Raw genomic sequence first — 19282 nt, forward strand, 5'->3', positions numbered from 1 at the left:
GAAATGCTGAAAACCCTCCCACTCTCACACAAAGTAAAAGCCAATGTCTTCAGTCTTTGTGATGATCTCCACCCCCCTTCGCCCCTGCCCCATTACACCCCTAACTCTGACCTCTGCTCTCATTCCCCACCTCACTGTTCCCTGGAGGGATGTGCCAAGCGTGCTCCGGCCTCCAACGTTTGGACTTCTCTGCCTGTGGTGCTCCTTTCCCAGCCAACTCCATGGCTCCTCTCCTGTCCCCAGCCCTTGAGATCTTTCCTCAGACATCACCCTCCCTGGGAGGCCTTCTCGGACTTATTTAAAACTACACTCCCTGGGGTGCCTGGCTGGCTCAGTCGGCTCAGTCAGTGGAAGGTGCGACTCTTGATCTTGGGGTTGTGAGTTTGGGCCCTGTGTTTGGTGTAGATTACTTAAAAGTAAAATCTTTAAAAAATAAAATAAAACCACAGTCCCCTCCCCCTCCCCGCATTGCACTCCCAGCATTCCTGACCCCTTCCCTGCTTTCCTTTTCTTCATAGCATTTATTTACCATTTCGCACACTGTATTCTTGACTTATTTTTTCTGTGTGTGTCTCCTTTAGTCTGTAAACATCTATGGCCTTTTCAGTCTGAAACTCGTGCTCTTCATTTGAGGAGTATTTTCTTGAGTTATTTTATTAATGGTTTGTTCCCTTCTATTTTCTCTGTCTGCTCTTCCTAGACCTCTTTTTCAGATGATGGGCGGTTAGGATCGGTCTTCTTACTATTTTTATCTTTTCTCCTAATTTTTATCTTTTTCTCTTTTTGCCTTCTTTTCTGTGAGATTTATGTAACTTTCTCTTCCAGTCCTTCCACTGAGTTTTTCATTTCCACTATCATTTTTTAGTTTCATAGAGCTTTTTTTTTTTCTGAATATTGCTTTTTAAGAAATGACATTCTTGTTTTGTGGTTGCTATATCTCCTCTTAACTCTTTGAGGATATTACTGATCATTTTAAACAGATTCCTTCACCCTGCAGATTCCCTCCAACTTGTTTCATCTTGCTCATTTGGGTCTCTGTTTTTGTTTTTTGTTTTTGTTTTTTAAGAGTGTGACTTTTTTTTTAAAGATTTTATTTATTTATTTGAGAGAGAGAATGAGATAGAGAGCATGAGAGGGGAGAGGGTCAGAGGGAGAAGCAGACTCCATGCTGAGCAGGGAGCCCGATGTGGGACTCGATCCTGGGACTCCAGGATCATGGCCTGAGCCGAAGGCAGTCGCTTAACCAACTGAGCCACCCAGGTGCCCTTGGGTCTCTGTTTTATGTCAGGGCTTCCCCCAGATGTCTGGGGATCCTGAGTCTCTGATCGTAGCTAAGAGTGGGGCACTAGCTATCTGATTACAAGTCTGGGCGTGCTTGCCAATGTGTGGGATTCACTCTGGGGTAAACTGGGGGGATCATGGTGTCAATATCTTCAGTTCTCTCTCCTCTGGGCTGGTCAGATTCTCCAGAGAAGGAGCATGTAGCGTACTCGCCTGGCTGCCAGTTGTCTGGGAACCGGGGGAAAGAGAGCTGGTGGAGGGGGCTTAGGTTAGCCCTTAGCCTATAAACATTTATTCAGGTTTTCTGTAGGGTAGCCTCATTCTCAACTATGCCTGATGTTCCCTGGCCCACAGCCTGTCCGTGTACCCTTCTGCCAGGGTGGAGTCAAGGAGAATCTCAAATCTCTTTTTTAATCTTTTTTTTTTTTTAAGATTTTATTTATTTGACAGAGACACAGCGAGAGAGGGAACACAAGCAGGGGGAGTGGGAGAGGGAGAGGCAGGCTTCCCGCTGAGCAGGGAGCCTGATGCGGGGTTCAATCCCAGGACCCTGGGATCATGACCTGAGCCAAAGGCAGATGCTTAATGACTGAGCCACCCAGGCGCCCCAAGGAGAATCTCAAATCTCTTGCAGAGAAGGAGGGGAGCTGGGAGTTCAGCTCCTTCTAGAAACAGACTTTCAGCCTATCCTGTGGGTCTTACCTTCACCCCTATTGCCAGAGGTACACAGTGCTGCTAGTTCTTGGGGTTCTTTGGTATAACTTGTTTCCCACTCCTGGTTTATGATCCAGTTTTCTCAGATCTGCTAAGTCACTGTCCATCTACTTTCTTATTTTCATGTTTCCTCCCCTGTTCTTTTTCTTTTTGTGGGTTTATACCTTTTTAAAAATTTCAACCCATTTGCTGGTGTTTTCATGGGGTTTCAGGAGGGAACAAAAGTAAATGCATATGGTCAATCTGCCATCTTCACCTGTATGTCCCCCACCTGAGATTTTGCAACCCCTTAAACAACTATAAACTGTTTGGGTCAATTACCATTACAACAGAGAGCTGGTTCTTAGTGTCACATGGAATAGTATGCCATCCTTCATTTGTCATCTAGAAATCAGAGGGTGATACTAAGTAATCAAGGGAGGGACTTATGACACAGAACTGTTACAAGCATGGAGTGTGTTACAGGCCTAACTTCCCTGCAGTGATAGGAAGGTTACTTAAGAACCATAACTGAGTAAATCAAGGGTTGTGGGTTAGATGCATGCATAAGTTACGTATCTGTGTCAGTGCTGTTGGTCTTAAGTTGTAAGTCTCTGGCGCCAAGGCAAGCACTTAGAAATGGTGTTGCAGATAAAAAAAAAATCATGCTTATGAGGTGTTAGGGTGATCTTTTGTGTTTCATCATCTCTGTCAGTCAAGGCTTGTATCCTATTGTCTTCATGAGCTTTAAAATGCGGAGCATTTCAGGGGTGCCTGGTGGCTCAGTTGGTTAAGGTTAAGCGGTTAAGCTGACTCTTGATTTTGACTCAGGTCATGATCTCAGGGTCCTGGGATGGAGCCTGTGCATTGGGCTCTGTGCTCAATGGGGAGTCTGCATGAAGATTCTCTCCCTTTCCTTTTCCCTCAGTTCCTCCCCCCGCTCAGGCTCTCTCTCTCAAATAAATAAGTAAATCTTAAAAATAAAATAAAATAAAATGCCAAGCATTTCAGAATTAAGATACACTTGGGGCTTGAACTGTGCAATACTCAGTTCTGCTATTAATGGTTCCCACCACTGGATTCTCTGTATTAGGGAAAGTTTAATACCTGGAGCATACTTGTATAAAATGTATTTTTGACAGTTTTTGATGATTTAATTGAACATTTACTGACCACTGAATACCTGTTAGGTGCTTATATGGAGTCATAAATGGTTTGTAACATGTTGCATGTTGTTAGAAATAAAAATAATTTGATCTAGTTTTTTTTAAACTTTGTCACAAGTTTATTTTTTAAATTTCAAATCTTTTGCCTTTTTATTATCTTAGTCTTATAGATAATGTGAACTATTGGAGATTCTAGGGGAAAAGACACACACACACACACACGTCACACCACCCCACATAAAACAGTCATCCTATTTTCTCAGAAAAGGTTGCATTCTCAAATAGCTCATTTTTATCTTACCGACAATGGTGACTACCCTGTTTTGTTTCTTCCAGTGCCCTCTTCAGGTTGGGGCTTTGGTTTCAATGTTTTTAAAGTGATCATTTAGAGGGGCACCTGGGTGGCTCAGTTGTTAAGCATCTGCCTTTGGCTCAGGTCATGATCCCAGGGTCCTGGGATGGAGCCCTGCATCGGGCTCTCTGCTCAGCAGGAAGCCTGCTTCTCCCTTTCCCACTCCCCCTGCTTGTGTACCCTCTCTCATTGTCTCTCTCTCTGTCAAATAAATAAATAAAATCTTGGGGCGCCTGGGTGGCTCAGTTGGTTGGGCGACTGCCTTCGGCTCAGGTCATGATCCTGGAGTCCCAGGATGGAGTCCCGCATCGGGCTCCCTGCTCAGTGGGGAGTCTGCGTCTCCCTCTGACCCTCTCTCCTCTCATGTGCTCTCTCTCTCTCTCTCATTCTCTCTCTCAAATAAATAAATAAATAAAATCTTTAAAAAAAATAAAGTGATCATTTAGATTATATATAATGTAACAGAATGAAAGCATTGCATTAGTATGTCATGACCCTTAACTGCACTGCATTATGTTGCATTTAAGAACTATTTGTATTATTGCTTTATGAATTTGTGTATGAATTCCCGGGTTTAAAAAAAATTAAAGCTGAGGGAGAATTAAAATAAGTTTAGTCCACTTAGTAAGAGTTTGCCTAAGCACATTCAACAAAGACAAGGATATATTTGAAATAAACAATCGCCCCCACCTTAACTTTAATACAGTTTAAGAGCATATGCTCAGGGGTCAGACAGGCCTCAGATTGCACCCAGCTCCTCCCCTGGCTGATTGTGAGACTTTGGGCAAGTTACTCCCCTCAGCCTGAATTTCCTCCCCAGTAAAATGGGGGAGATTAATAGTATTCATTTCAAAAGACTATAAGGATTAAATGAGATGATGTATGTGAAAGCTTTTGGCATAATGCCTGGCATATATAAGTGTTCCTTAAATATTAGCTATGATTAAGACTCATTATTAGTACATATTATGAATAAGTAGGATGCTTCATTTAGATACTCTTCTTATTTCCTTTACAATGTTGAAGAGTATTCAGTTGAGATCATTTATTTTTATTTCTAATTGTTTTTTCATTTTTTTCTTTCATAAATCCATCATGCTTTATGTCTATGGAATCATGCTACAGTGTCAACCTCTCCAGGGTGGTTGCTGCTTTTGCTGGACCCCATTTAGCAAGGTTTTGGAGCTGCAGGTTTTGGAGTGGGAAGTGAACAAAGGGTCTAGGGCTATTCTCTGAAGATTACCATGGTTTGAAGGCAGCCACTCACCGGATGAGGCGGAGCAGGTCCAGGTAGGCAGTTCTCACCGCATCTACTTGGGACCCAGACAGGAAGCCATCATGGAGAAAGTCACCGGCATTAGTCAGGATGCCGTGTAGAGCATAGAGGTCACAGAGGCGTTTGAGCACCTGCTGAACTGCCGGGTCGTTTTCTAGTTTCTCCAGAGTTTCTGTAAAACTCTTCACACTGATATAGAAGCAGTGTGCCTAAAAGACATGAAGATCCATCAGCTTCTGGTTTCTGACTCCAGAAGTTATCCCGGAGGCTGGGCAAGACTGCTGGAGTAAGCTCGCTATGGCCAGGTGTTTCCCCGTGGGCCACCAAGCAGCTGCATGTGCTCCAAGCTCACCATGCGTCTCGATACTCTGTGCATGCATGTGTGCCCCTGCTGGGGGCTTGTGGGCTCTGGGACTTGGCTCTTAGCTTCCTCATTTTGTTTGGGGGAAATTTCAAGGAGGTTTGAAAGTAGAAAGAGTACAGGGGTATTGGAGGCTGCCTGGAGACAGTGGAGGACTGTACCACTTTTCTTAAGAAAACAGCTGTTTATTGTTTGCCATGTTTAAGGCAGTGGTGTGTGTGTGTGTGCTTGTGTGTGTCTTGGGGTGAGAAAGTAGAGGTGCATGATGGACATAAAGTTTATCCCAGTTACAGAGTAAACTCTGCAAGGTAAGCAGGGCTGTTATTTAGCCCATATCCAACAGTCTGTCTTTGTCACTAGTTAAAATAAAACTTTTGGGCACTTGGCTCAGTCAGTGGAGCATATGACTCTTGATCTCAAGGTCATGAGTTCAAGGCCCATGTTGGGGGTAGAGTTTACTTTAAAAAAAATTATAAAACTTTTGGTACCATTTGGTAAGTGACCACTGCCCTCAACTGAGTGAGACACCCCACCTCCGTCAGCCAGGATCCTTCCCTGGGAGCCCCTCCTCCCCACAGCTTCACAAATAAAGGACAAATGCCTGACCCAGCAGGAGGCTTTCAGGCCCCTGCTCCCGTTAGGCCTGAAGTCCTTTCTAATTGGCCTGTGCCTCTGCACTACTGGTTGTTGAGCATTCTGAATATTCCCCTTCTCCCCAAGATAAATGCACATTATGTTATCAGGTTAGGTATATCAATTCCAGGGGTGGGGGGAAGGAAAGCAAATAAAACTCTTCTCAAATGTTTACGTGCACACAGATCAGCTGGGCATCTTGTGAAAATACAGATTTCCCAGTAATGCCTGAAGTAGCAAGGCTTAGACTGTTTTGAGGGTTCAAAGAAGTTTCCTCAGGGGGGCAAGGCAAGGGTTATTGCATGTACACAGGGCTGTACTTGCAGGAAGCTGCACCAACCTGCTGAGGCTGCCCCCGTGAGGCATAATGAGGTGTTGACAGACCTGGACTGAGGCTGTATTAGAATGGGTACCAGCATTTCCTCCCGTGTTCCTAGGGGACGGACCTCTCTCCTGAGCAGGGTTTCAGATTATAGGACCAGAGCCCATCAGAGCCTTAAGGTCTTTCCCATGCCCCTTTGTTTTACAGACCGGGAAGTTACAGCCCAGAGAAGGAAGGACACTGGAGGTCACTTAGAGAGGCAGGTCATGCACAGAGCTGGAAACAGAACTTAGGCCACTGTTCCCCACTCCCCTGTGTTGCTGTCACTCTTTACCTGAATATTTATGGTTTCTAGATGGGACTTGGTGGGTGCTTAAGGTTTCTGTAGAATAGATGGTTTTTCCAAAGCATGAAGCTCAGAAGTTGCAGCTCTCCCTGCCCCTTATGACTTTGGTGAGTCAGCTAGGGCACCCTCTCCCCAGGAAGCCACTCTTCTTCAGCTTACAATGGCCAGAGGAGAAGGGACTTGCTTTTCTTCTCTAGGCTGGCAGAGCTTCCCTCCCTCGGTGCCCCTAGAACTTGGGGAATCACCTCCCTCCCTCACACACAGTGGCTCTCTGAGGACACAGCTTGCATCTGTGAGGGAAAGGAAAGCAAAGCATCTTAACTATTTTCTACCTCTGGGACTTAATTCCTTTGAGTTCTATGTCCTCATCCTTAAAATGGAGATTATGCTACTCTCACCCCCAGGGTGGTATGTATTAAATGAGGTAACCTGGCATGCAGTGTCTGGTCCACTGGAAGGCAGAGCATAGGTTTGGAAAATGGATGCATAATGGGCAGCTGTGATTCCTTTTGTGATAGTCTGGTGAGAACACAGCCTTGGCTCAGCCTCCTCTGTGTTGATAGGACATTTAGCACAGCAGGGCATGCTCCTGCAGTAGACACAGCCCCGTGGATGGTGGCAGCGTTAAGACCAGCACCAGCTGATGTGGTAGAGGGGGCGGGTCACCAGGTGGCGCCTCACGCCCAGCCTGCCCTGTGAGGGCTGCTACAAAACATTCCTCAGGCTTTCCTGCCAATTCCTGGGCCTGATGCCTGAGGATCGAAGTGTTCACCTTGGTTTTCCAGCTGTAGGTAGGACCAGAGTCCCAGGTGCCTAAGCTGGAGCTCAGGAGTCAACCTCTTTCCCACCCCATTACTCTCTGAAGGCTCTTGCTATCATCTATGCCCTTAATATGTCTGCATCCTCCCACTTTTCTCTGTGCCCTCTGCCAAGTTCATGGTCATGACCATCCTCAGCCCTTGCCCAGACTGCTGCTGCCTGCTCCTAACTGGCCTCCAGCCTCCAGTCCATTGCTCCCCAGGCAGCCTGCATGATTCTTTTACAATGAAACTCTGATCACCTCACTCCTGTGGTACAAAGTCTGCAAAGAGAACGAAACCAAACTGCTCACAGTGATGCAGAAAGCCCCAGGCCTTGCCCATCTTTTCTCCTCCCCTACCTGCTTACCTCCCCTGGGTTCAGTCTTCCTCCTTTAGCACCCAAATTTGCACTTCCTCAAGCACCTCCCCTTTTCTTGCCTCTTCCTTTTCCACCTGCTGTTCCCTTTGCCAGGAAACCATTTCCCAAACCACAGCCTCTACCCTTTGCCTGGCTAATTTCAGCTCATCCTTGAAGTCTTGGCCTCTGTGCCCTTTCTGGGAAGGCTTTCTGGTCCTCATGCCGGGTAGAGCTGCACTTCTCTGGGATCCCGGACAGCCTGTGTCTCCCTCACCGTGCTGCCTTGACTGCACCGGGTACGGGCACCATGGAGCCCCCAGTCCCCAGCCCGATGCCTGGTGTTGAGTGGGTGCTCAGATATTTGCTGACTGAATGTGAATTATGCACAAACACAAAACAGAGTAGAAACTGAATCAGACATCTAAGGATTGCCTGTGGGGCTAAGGGGAGACTTGACCTGCTTTTCTGTGTGGGAGGAAATATTTGAACAACCTGAAGCAAATCCAATAACAGTGCCTCATTACATTTTTCCCTAAGAGCTGTCAGCAAGATTGCTTTGGAGTTAAATCCTTTAATTAAAATACCCTGGACGAAAGCCTTGGAAGTGAAACGAGGGCAGCCACTGAGCAGGGCTAGGGAATAATGGCAGAGCTCAGATTTTTCTCAGCATGGTGGCCTGCTGGGGAAACAAAATGGGCCCCTTTCAGCTGGAGCTTCAGCTGACGGGGCAGCTCACCTTAGCAGCCTGGAGGTGTATGACCGTGGTCTGGTTCCATGCCTCATCCCAGTCAGCCCCGGATTGCATCACAGTCTCTAAGTGATGCACTGAGTCCTTTATGAGCCTGAAGGCCAGAGGAAAAAATGTTCAACTCCCTGACTGAGTGGGAAACAGACTGATGGAGCCTGGTCTCAGGCTGCCTGGGGATCCCTCAGAAGTAGAAATGCAGTAATTTCTGTTCATTGACCTTTGCTTTGTGTTGCAAAGCTAAATGTTTACTATACATTATGTCTTTAATCCCTTTTTAAAAATTTTTTTAAAGATTTCATTTACTTATTTGATGGGGAGACACAGTGAGAGAAGGAACACAGCAAGGGGAGTGGGAGAGGGAGAAGCAGGCTTCCTGATGTGGGGCTCAATCCCAGGACCCTGGGATCATGACTTGAGCCGAAGGCAGATACTTAACCACTGAGCCACCCAGGCGTCCCTCTCTTTAACCCTTTTAAGGGTAGGCTTTCCCAATTTACAATGGGGAAAACTGAGTCCCAGACTGGCTCACTTAACCTGTCCGGGAGTCACACAGCTAGTGAGGGGTGGAGCCATCTTAACCCATGAGCTGTAAAGCCTCAGGGCTCTAGGCCAGGCACTGACCCTCCTTTCTAATACAGACACAATCCTAATGTCAGTGTTTTCAGGCCATTCTGTTGACCGACTTCTGTAGCTGAGCAAGGACAATGGTTTTCCCGGAAAGGCTAGTGACGCCTGTCAGTCACCCCAGCCCGTTCCATGTTCTACCTCAGGGACCTTAAAAGGCTAGAAAAGAAAAGAAAACTAAACTAACTCTTGTTCTCCAAACCACCAAATTGGTCATTGGCTATTTACTTAACCTTTATTCTTTTATTTTCTGTTCTCCTGCCCATCCTTGGGATTTCTGTTGCAAAACACACTGTTTATTAAGCAATATTTATTTTTTTGTGTCAGGGAGTGGATAAGCAGATGTCACATTGAGTTCCAAGCAAAAATCAATATAATGGCATTTTAATTACCCTGAGCAGCCTTATTTGGCACTCAACACCCCCCCCCAACTAAAATGTTAGTTCTTTGAGGCCTGGGCTTTTTGTGACTGGTTTATTGATAGATCTGTAGTGCCTAGAAAAGTGCCTGGCACACTGTAGGCACTTAGTATTTGTGGAATAAATAAATGAATGTCCAAAGTTGCTTGTGATCTTAAAATAATTATTAACCATCCCTTGGACCACAGGTTGGGGTATAAGACCTTTTTATATGCTGAAATTATTTCTTCCGGGTTGTTTTGGTGTTTTAGTTGGGGAGAATTTCAGAAGGTTTATTTCTTAGGTACTTCCATCTCTCTATCTTTTCTGTGATGGTGTTTGTGTTTGGCCAGGACCTCTTTTTATTCCCAGCCCTTGGCATGTTTGGACATTTCTGAGGCACAGCAGGTACCCAACAGTATTTGTTGAATGATAGAATGCATGAGTCCCTGGTCCTGTTTGTGTTCCCTGGAGTCCACTAGATAGACCCTGGCAATAAACTAATCCTATCCCTTGATGTAGTCGGGTTTTTTGAAAATTATTTTTAGTTTGTGGGCTATTTTAAATACAGTATTGGTATTTACTTTATTATTTACCATTATTTACATACTGATACATTTGTGGTATTTACAAATGGGCACATTCATTGCATTGCAAATCACAGTAAGAACCTAAAGATAGAAAAAGTTCGGGGCACCTGGGTGGCTCAGTTGGTTGAGCGGCTGCCTTGGGCTCAGGTCATGGTCTCAGGGTCCTGGGAGCAAGCCCCTGCTCAGCGAAAAGTCTGCTTCTCTCTCTGCCCATCCCCTGCTCGTGCTCTCATGCTCTCTGTCTCTCTCAAATTAAATTTTAAAAAAAAAAAAACCTCTTAAAAAAAAAAAAAAGATAGACAAATTTCCTTGCACTGGCCAGAGGGGTGATGTCCTTCTACTAGCTCGACTAGGATGGGGAAGTGATGGTGGCTCATGGATGTGATTTCCCCTTCTCTGCCCATGGTGGCAGGAACTGAGAGGACTGAGGTTGGGGAAGGGGATGCTTTTCAGAGGAATATTCACAAATGCTCACCCAGCCCACCCCAAAGGCCCTAGTGTGGGCAGGAGCCTGCCCCCAGGCGGAATGGCCAATTTCTTGTTCACCTGGTTGCCACGTGTGCCCAGGCCATGGTGTAGAGTTTTGGGTGGAGGAAGTCGGCTGCTTTCTGGGCTGGGCATCTGGCCAGGTCAGTTGTGGTCAGGTATGCAATAGACTGAGGGAGAGACTTCTGCAGTGTGGAGCCTGGGGTTGCCTGAGCTTGAGCTTGCAGGTAGTTTTTCACCAGAAACCTGGGGGGGGGGGGTGGCGGTAGAAGCAGGTAAGCATGGGAGAGCCCTGTGGGACAGCCCAGCACCCGTGTTGCCCAGGAACATGCACTCTCATACTCCCTACGGGAGAACCAGGGCCATGCAGGCTTTTGCCTGGCCCCTCCTGATAGACACTCAGATCCTGAAAGTAAACCCTTTTGGTATCTGAGCAAACAGAATCTTTTCTTCTGGTTAGGATCTTGGGATTTGGGGATTCGTGCTGAATTGTACAGTGATGGCGGAAATTAAATTTTTGTACTTGAGGAGGATAGGTGTAAGGATGCTAACATGAGTGGAGAGTTACAGGTGACTCTCTGCTTCTTTCCTCTGATGACCCAGTGGTTATAGGCTCTGGGCTCAACCATCCTTGGATTCCCCGGGCAGCTCTGCTGAGACCTCTGTGACACTTATACATGTTATTTCACCTCCCTTGGCCTCGGTGTCTCCATCTCTGGATGGGGATAATAATAGTCACCTGATAGAAGGTTTGTGAAAACCCAGAAAATATCTGTAATGCTCCTATAATGGTGGGGCACAGAGTGTCCAATACAGGATGCTGTACCCCCCTTACCATTTGAAAAAACCTCCCATGATACTATTATGAATGTGAAGGGCCTTGCCAGTCTGAGCCCCCACACACAGAAGAGAGTGAACAGAAGCCTGCAGTTGCATCCCTGCCTACCTGCCTCTCAGGTGGGAGCCTCTGCGTGCAGGCCCCGTGCTAAGCCCAGGGACAGGCGGTGAGCAAGGCCCTCAACACTCTGGCCCACAGAGAAGAGCCCCTCGGATTGTGTTGAGTGGGAGGGCTGGGGCGACTGGAGATGGCGTGTTCAGCTGGGGCGGGCATCTAAGCAAGGACCTGAGGGATGAGAGGAGCTGCCTACAGCAGGCCCTGCAGGCTGGGACAGAGTATTCGGGGGGGGGGGACGCTAGTGGGAGCTGGTGACGGGAAAGAGGAACCGTGTCCAGCCCCAGGGAAAGGGAGGCAGGAAGGGGGGTGGGACAGGCCGTAAGGACCCCGCAGGGCAAGTGCAGTGTGGCGTTTTCCCATGAGCTGTGGGGAGCCCCTGAAGAATGTGAAGCACGGGAAAGCTGTGCTCTTGTCCCACCTACGAAAAGCCCCGGATGGACTGGAGACAGACTGTGCGTGTCGCTTGGTCTCTGTGTGGCGTTGCCTGGTGCATGCTCCCGCCGTGGGCATCGGGTGCTGCTTCAGCCCACGCAGGGGCCTTACCTGGCCGTCTGCAGGTAGAGCACGGTGTTGTCGCCCTCATAGGTGCAGGAGGCTGTCACTCTGCTGACCAGTGAGGGCAGGCCGCTCAGCTTCGAGTAGCCGTGGCCGCCACAGGCTTGGCGGCACAGCTCAGTCCCCTGGAGGCACGAGTCTGATATCATGGCCTTGATTCCTGCACTCAGTGCGTGAAGCTGCAAGAACAGAGCATTAGGGTGAGTAAGGAGTCCCTCCAGGAACAACCATGCTTCCCGCTCATTGAGCACCTGCTGTATGCCCATGACAACCCTGTGAGGTAAGAATGATCTCTTCGGCTCGCAACTTTATGAACCAGAAGGCTGAGACTCAGAGATGTTATGTGACTTGCCCAAGGTCATATGGTGAGGCAACGTAGCTGTAGGGGCAGTGAAAACAAAGGAAAACTGACCAGGCCAGTGTCCCCAGGATCTTGGGAAGAGGGTGCTTCCTGGATTGGGCTCACCATCATTTAGGAGTTACGGACTTTGCTGGCAAGTGGGGTTTTTGGAGAGCTGGCCTGTGACTGTGGAGATCCACCATCAACCCACTGGCCTGGGCTGTAGGAGGGGCTGCCAGGCAGCAGACCTGGTTAGAGCTTTCGGTTCTTGAAAGCCCTTACCCATGTTTCAGACTCTTGAGTCCTTGGGAGGAAGGTCATGTTCCTTAATCTCTCTGTGCTTCACTTTCCTAATCTGTAGAATGGGAATATAAATGAGGCCAGTGGCACAATTGGGGATTGATGAAGCAGTGCTTATAAAGCATAGGGTCTGGTGGATGAAACCTTAGTGTATATCTAAGTCCATAGTCCTTCATCTGAGACCCTCGGGGCCGGATGTGTTTTGGAATCAGTATTTTTTGAATTTTAGAAAGCTAAAGCAGGGCATTGAAGATAGATTATATATAATACCCAGAAAAGTCTGGGGCAGCCTTAGTGATCAAACTCATTAGTATTTCTGCTGCAAAATGTATACACATCCAGTGGGATAAATCATATCAATTCAGGTCCTACCATGCCACCAAATGTGTAATTTGTAATTTTTCTGTAATATTTCAGCGCTTTTTAGGTTTCACATACACACCAGGGATTGTGCTGCTGTGTTCTAAGTATAATGTGTGATTATTCCCTCTAGCATTTTTGGAGCTTTCTGGAGGCCAGATGTAGGTGGATTTATATGTTGGGGTACAGTTTGCCCGGGGTGCCCTGGGATATTGGAAGGCTAGGGGGAGGGAGTAAAAGGAGTCCATGGGAACAGGAGTGGGGCTGCTTGCCAGTGGGCAGAACAATCTCAGCCACTTTCCCAGCTCCAGCCACCCCCCGCCCCGTCCCCCAGACATCAGGTACCTCCGGCAGGTGGCTGAAGTCTTTGTTGAGAATGGCATCATAGGAGCTATGTAAGAACTCTAGGAGGCTGCTCGCCAGGAAATGGAACGCATAGGCTGTGGCCAGCGGAGGGAAGAGTTTCTGCTGCTGCGTCTGGTAGTCCAGGATTTTTGCCTCTGGGTCACTGAGGGGAGGAAAAGCAGAAGGTTTAGAAGATTGCTACATGCCCCCTCCACCTTCCCATATCCCCAGGATCAAAAAAAGACTTAAAAACTGATCGTTTTTTATAACACTGCAAAACTTGACCTGAAGTGACATGAGGTTAGTAATAATCTTTTTAAGATTATTATCAGACAGATCTGATGGTACAGGGTCAAAGACCCATGATCACACAGAAACCCAGACCCTGACCGACACAGGTCAGGTGGTAGACCAGCCAGGGTTCAAGGGAGCCCGACAGAGACCCCTCAGACAGGGCCCATTCGGGCAGACGGGTGGCATCAGGGGGCAGGCACTGTGGGATGGAGAGGGAGCCCCGTCTGTCGTGGTCAGCCTGCGGGTGCCCCTTGCCTGGGCCGGATGCTGGATTGATGGCGGATGACCGAGTAGCGGATGGCGATGACACAGGCCTTCTGCAGCAGGGGGATGATCTCGCCCAGGAGCAGATCCACCCGCACCACCACCAATGAAAAGTAGTTGGTCTGCGATGTTCCGAGCTTGACGTAGGTGCCGTCTGGCAAGACCTGGTGGACCAGAGACAGGAGTGCCGGGCCTGAGCCAGGGCTCCCCAGCCTGTCCTACACGCATAACTGTGGGCTTCCATCCCCTCCAGGCACATGGCCCTCAGACCGCTCACCGGGAGCAGGTGGCTGACTGCCCGCCAGAGCGCACTGGCTCTTAACACACCTGTGCTTTCTGCTGAACAGTCATTTCTCAAGTGCCTGGGTTCACAGCTCCTCTCCGGGGACACCCAGGACCTCCCCCAAATCCATAGCTAGAGGGATTGCCTGGGGACCTCCAGAACTTCCTCCAGCACTCAGCTGGTGTCTGGTCAGTGACTGCTTGTCTAGGCCTCACTGTAGGTGAATATGCATGTCATCCTCAGCCCTTCCCTTCTCTCACATCGCTTTGCCCCCCTACCCTATGACTGCTCTACCACCCCACAAAGCTGTGAGCATTTACCCCTGAAAATTCTGAGGCTCAGAGAGATCAAGTGACTTGCCCAAGGTCACACAGCTCCCAAACTGGGGCTTTACCCAGATCTGTGGGATACCAGAGCCTCTTTGGGGTGGGGGTGGGATGCCCCAAACTCTGCTCTTTGGGGGAAGACCCAGAGCCAGCAGCAGTCTGCAGGGGGCCACTGCCCCTCTCCAGGCAGCGTAGGCTTGCACGCCTCCCCGGGACTCCCACCTGTGCAAAGCGACTCAGCATGTTCTCCCTAGGGACCCGCACGTGGTCCAGTTGTAGGAAGCCGTTGTCTGTGTGGTCAAAGTCCATCTTGGGTCCGATGTCTCCAACGGTGACTCCTAGTCAGAGATGGAGATGGGAACGTCTGTGAGCCAAGTGCTTTCGTGTGCCGGGTACCCCCCCCACCCATGTTCTAGCTCCCCCGAGCCTCACAGCAGCCTGCCACATGGGGTTATTACACCTGTTTTTCAGCTGAGGTCAGACAGGTGCTGAATCTTGCTCAAGTTCACCCAGCCAGTTAGCACCAGGTCTATCCAACTGGACTCCTCCCTGCCCAAGGGAGACATGTCCCAGCTTCTCCCATTACCTTGGGGTCTCACGATAGGGAGGCCTGGTGGGGTCTCTTCCTGGCAGGGGTCCTAGGAGCCACATGGGCTTACCTGGCAGTGGGGTGTGGTCCTGGAGGCTCCGGATGGGCACAATGAAGGCGTGCATGCCCTGTCGGGCTCCTGAGCAGATCAGCTGGGCCTGGACCAAGGTGTGGGTGGCTGACCGTCCCACTGAAGGCAGAGAGAGGAGAGGCCCAGCATGATCTCTGGTGTAGGAGGCCCTGGTGTATGGAGCAGGCAGGCTAACTCTCCCTATCAGGAACCTGCATGTGGTCCAGTCTGAAATTGGTGAGGAGGACCAGTGTGGTGGCACGGGGAAGGCAGGGCACCCCGTGAAGCCAGGATGGGGATTGTTTGATCTGCCTCAAATGGTGCAGGTCAGGGGAGGATGCACAAGGAGCCTGAAGGGTACAGATATTTCCCAGGGGGGTTACCCAGGGCAGGGAGGGCCAGGCAGAAGAGGAGGTAGCATCCTGGGCAACAAAGCGATGCATTTTCAGGATATCCCTTGGCTCATATGGCCTTGACTCATCCTTGGAAATGACTGGAACAGTCTTGAGAGCTTTAATATAAGTGTCTGAGTTGGAGGGCTTTATGGACAGCCATTTAGTGGCTGGAGGTGCAGGGGGTTCTGTCTAAATGTCACGTATGTGGAGCAACCAGCCTATAATACACAGGCAGGGGGTAGGGAGGCTCAAGGAGGCTGCTGGAGATCTGGAGGGGTGCAAAGCCCTCCACACCCTCTAGGTGCTCCCCCTTTCAAAGGCAAAGCTGACAAAGGTTATGGATTTTAATGAAAATAGCCTAAATGGAACAACCTGGGAAAGCTTGGCATCTTTAAAAATTTGGTTCTTCTGCAGTCTTCTGGCTGAAGTGTGTGCCCTTGAGTCATTTTCTTTGGAATCAGGGAGACAGGATCCTTCTGTCAGAGCTGCTGGGGTATGTATGTTAGGATACATGGTGAGAAAACCGGTCCCTGATCACAGGGAAAGGTGTGCATCGCTGCCCCCCAACCCAGGGGCCTCGAAGAGTCACTGATCCCAGAGAGGGCAAACAGCTCCCAAAGAACCAAACAAATCTAGCAGTGTTTTGCAAAAGGCACTGTAAAATGAGCAAGTTTTTTTTTTTTTTTGGTACTCAAAAATCTATAAATGAATCACTCTATCGTCTACCTAATAATAATGAATACAGATAATTACCATTTATCTAAATCCAGGTGGTGCTGGACCCTGTGCTGGTGCTTTCCAGTTCTTGCAGGGTGGGTATGATGAGCCCCATTTCCCAGATAAGGAAACTGAGGCTCAGAGAGGCGAGTGAGGCCCTCAAGGTCACCGGTCTGGAGGGGGCAGAGCTGGGATTTCAAGTCGGCCTGATTGCCAAGGCTGGTTTCTTTTTTCTGCAGTTCTGACTGCAGTCATCCATTCCCTTCCTCTCCTCTCTCGTTGTCTCTCCTGTCCATCCCTTATTTCTCTGACTTCTTTCTGTCTGAATCTTTTTCCCTCTCTGCTTGTCCCTGGCCTCTGTTTCTCTCTGCTTAGTTGTACTCCTGACATTCATTGTATTTTCTCCCCCTGTGGAAGCATTCAGCAAATGGGTCCTCAAGTGCCACAGACATGCCCTCACAGGTGTGTTGTCACATTGCGGGGAAAGGGCCTTGGCGGGACCCCCTCTTGGGCAATGACGGAGCCTGGGGGAAGCACGGTGCGGTCGCCACCTGGTGGATACAGGGGGCAGTGTGGCGCCGGTGGCCAGACCGAGGCTGAGCCTTTCTGGGTGTCTGGAGCTGGGGCAGTGATTGGTGAACTGGGTGATGGATTAGCAAGCTTAATCACTAACTTGGGAGGTGAGAGTGCCTGCGACTAGGCTGTGCGTATGTGATGTGTGTGTGCACCTGTGTGTCTGTGTGGGGGCAAGGTGCCTGTGAGCGAGGACTTGGTCCTCATCCCCCACAGGTTGGGTGGGTTTCCTCAGTTACTTCAAAGTTGGGGCCTCTCAGCCATTTACGGATGAAATTCTTCCCATCCTCCCCTGTCGACAGAGTGAGACCCTGAAGTTCAAGAACCTGAACTGATTCGCTCAAGGTCACCAGCCTAGAACAGGAAATCAGTCTGAGGTCTGGTGGACCTCAGAGCCAGTGCTATTCTGCTGTCCAACTTTGTTCTCCTTGAGGACAGATAGGGCTGGGGGGACAGACGGATACTCACTGTCCCCAGGCCACCATTTGGTGGCCGTCAACGTGGGGCTATGCACCACAAACTCCTGGGTGGCCGCATCATAGGTGGCTTCAGTCTCCAGGCCCCGAAGATTCGTCCCTGGGAATCAAGGAGGGGAGTTTGTGAGGCAGGGGGTCGGGATAGGAATCTCACCTGGGGAGCAGCATCCCGGTGGGCCCGGAGCTGCCAGGCACCAGCCCCGTCTGCAGTCGGGGGAGCTCCCAGCTGTACATACAGGCATTTCTCGTCTTTCACCCGTGGGCTGTGTGGGGGACACATGGCCAGCCCGTGACAAGGGATGCTTGCTGACATTTCCAGAAGGAACGCCTTGACCCACGCACGCTAGTTCATTCGGCGTGTTTGTATAAATTAGAAAAAGGAACCCCCTCCTTCGAGACCCTTGACTGCCACCTGCTGGAATGTTTCCATATGAAATACACAATCTCTGACTCCTCCGCCGTGAGTGGGCTTTCTGGAACAGTGCACGCAGAAACCCTGGCTCACCGTGTCCCAGTTCTGTCTGGGCATATGATGCAATGATCTGGAACTCATTGCAGAGTGGGGTCCATTTGGCAATCTGCTCCTCTGAGCCCAGGGTCCTGAGGGATTTCAGGAACACGTGGTGTAGACTTAAGGCCAATTCTCCAGAAAGGGCTCTGTGGGGGAAGGGACACGGTACTTGAGTAGCCCACCGGAGACGGGGACCCCAGTACCGTCAGTCTGGCAGGGTGCAGGAGGGAAGGGACATCTGCCATCCTGGCTTCCCAGCAGCTATTGCCTTTAAAAGTGGGGAAAATCACTCATGGTGTTAAGGCTTTCCAAGTGATCCCAGGTGAACTCCTCTCTGGTGGGGCTGCCCTGGGAGTGAGTACCTGTAAGCGTAGTGGAATTCAAGACTGTTTTCCAACCAGCCCAGGCGCTTTGCTATTGTCTGGAGGTGAAATTTCCTCTGAACGGCGGCCACATAACGTTCATTCTGGGTCATGAAATAATTATACTTCAGGCTAAACTCCGGGTCACTGTGGATGATGCTCTCTTCCAAAAACAGAGAACAGAGAGCTTAGAGACCGGAGTGAGGCTCCTGGCACCTTCAGATCTTTCTACCCCCTTGCCTTGTGGACGTGAAGTCAGACACTATTGTCATTTTACAGATGTAATGACTGAGCACCTGAGGTGGGAAGGTGACTTGCTCAAGGTTACAAAGCCATGCAGTGGCAGAATAAGGACCAACATGTAGGTCTTCTGCTGCCTAAGACTCTTCTATCCTTCAGATGGGCTCAGGAAATACGGACTTGTTAAAGATGTCCGTAGAGTCCAAAGGAATGAATCTCTAACAGTGGAATTTTGAAAGCAAGATTTGTCATTTGAGGTGGGACTGCTAGTGAAGGACTCTTCTTTCAAGAAAGGCATGTGGGCACAAAGCAGAGGCTCCACTCCCCAGCTTCCTCTTACCAACTTTCCTCCGGAGTGCAGTGTTCTGGGCACCTCCATCCAGGATGTTGATGAGACTTTCCACATTGAAGGACTGTATGTGTCTCTCACTCTCTATGTTGGGGTGCACTTGCCTGCTCCAGGTATCCCCCAGGGACACTCGGTGCACTGGGCTGCCCATCCTAGCCTGGAGCTGCCTGCTGCCAGAGGAAAGATACTTCTGGCCTAGCTGCTCGGAGCCTTGGGTGGTGCTAAGAACCTGTATGCCGGAGGAAGTGCCCAGAACTGAGCATCTGACAGGGATTTGGGGCTGCTCCAGGTAGGAAAGCAGCTCCCATGAAAGATTTGTGTGCCCCTGCACCCCCACCCCCTTCTCTGCGGGCACTCGGCTGGCCACAAATGCAGGAATTGCTCGGTAAATGGTAGCACAGTACCTGTTTGTCGAGATTTGGACGGGATCCAATCACAGGGCTCGAGCTCTGTCCACTGCAACCTGTCTTACAAGGGTTACCTGGGGGAAATTCTCACAAAGTCAATTTAAGTCACATATGCAAAAATATTTGGTGACCTTGAG

At 49.4% G+C, this 19282-nt stretch overlaps 1 protein-coding gene across 5 annotated transcripts in view; it reads right to left on the minus strand.

Moving 5' to 3' along the window:
* Nucleotides 1–19282, minus strand: part of ACOX2 (acyl-CoA oxidase 2) — a 29117-nt gene that overhangs the window by 7770 nt on the left and 2065 nt on the right. For 3 of the 5 annotated variants that reach the window (XM_027583310.2, XM_027583306.2, XM_027583308.2), the window contains exons 2-14: nucleotides 19143–19219; nucleotides 18730–18967; nucleotides 18150–18312; nucleotides 17782–17933; nucleotides 17269–17376; nucleotides 15116–15235; nucleotides 14679–14794; nucleotides 13839–14011; nucleotides 13290–13452; nucleotides 11933–12123; nucleotides 10495–10680; nucleotides 8325–8430; nucleotides 4760–4977 (exon numbers count right to left, since the gene is read on the minus strand). In XM_027583310.2, coding sequence (XP_027439111.2) covers nucleotides 4760–4977; nucleotides 8325–8430; nucleotides 10495–10680; nucleotides 11933–12123; nucleotides 13290–13452; nucleotides 13839–14011; nucleotides 14679–14794; nucleotides 15116–15235; nucleotides 17269–17376; nucleotides 17782–17933; nucleotides 18150–18312; nucleotides 18730–18889 — 1856 coding nt within the window. In that variant the 5' untranslated portion in view covers nucleotides 18890–18967; nucleotides 19143–19219. The remainder of the gene's footprint in view (nucleotides 1–4759; nucleotides 4978–8324; nucleotides 8431–10494; nucleotides 10681–11932; nucleotides 12124–13289; nucleotides 13453–13838; nucleotides 14012–14678; nucleotides 14795–15115; nucleotides 15236–17268; nucleotides 17377–17781; nucleotides 17934–18149; nucleotides 18313–18729; nucleotides 18968–19142; nucleotides 19220–19282) is intronic. The other 2 variants (XM_027583307.2, XM_027583311.2) reach the window with 2 other exon arrangements.

This window comes from Zalophus californianus, chromosome 1 (genome assembly GCF_009762305.2).
Source record: "Zalophus californianus isolate mZalCal1 chromosome 1, mZalCal1.pri.v2, whole genome shotgun sequence".
In the NCBI taxonomy this organism is placed as follows: Eukaryota; Metazoa; Chordata; class Mammalia; order Carnivora; family Otariidae; genus Zalophus; species Zalophus californianus.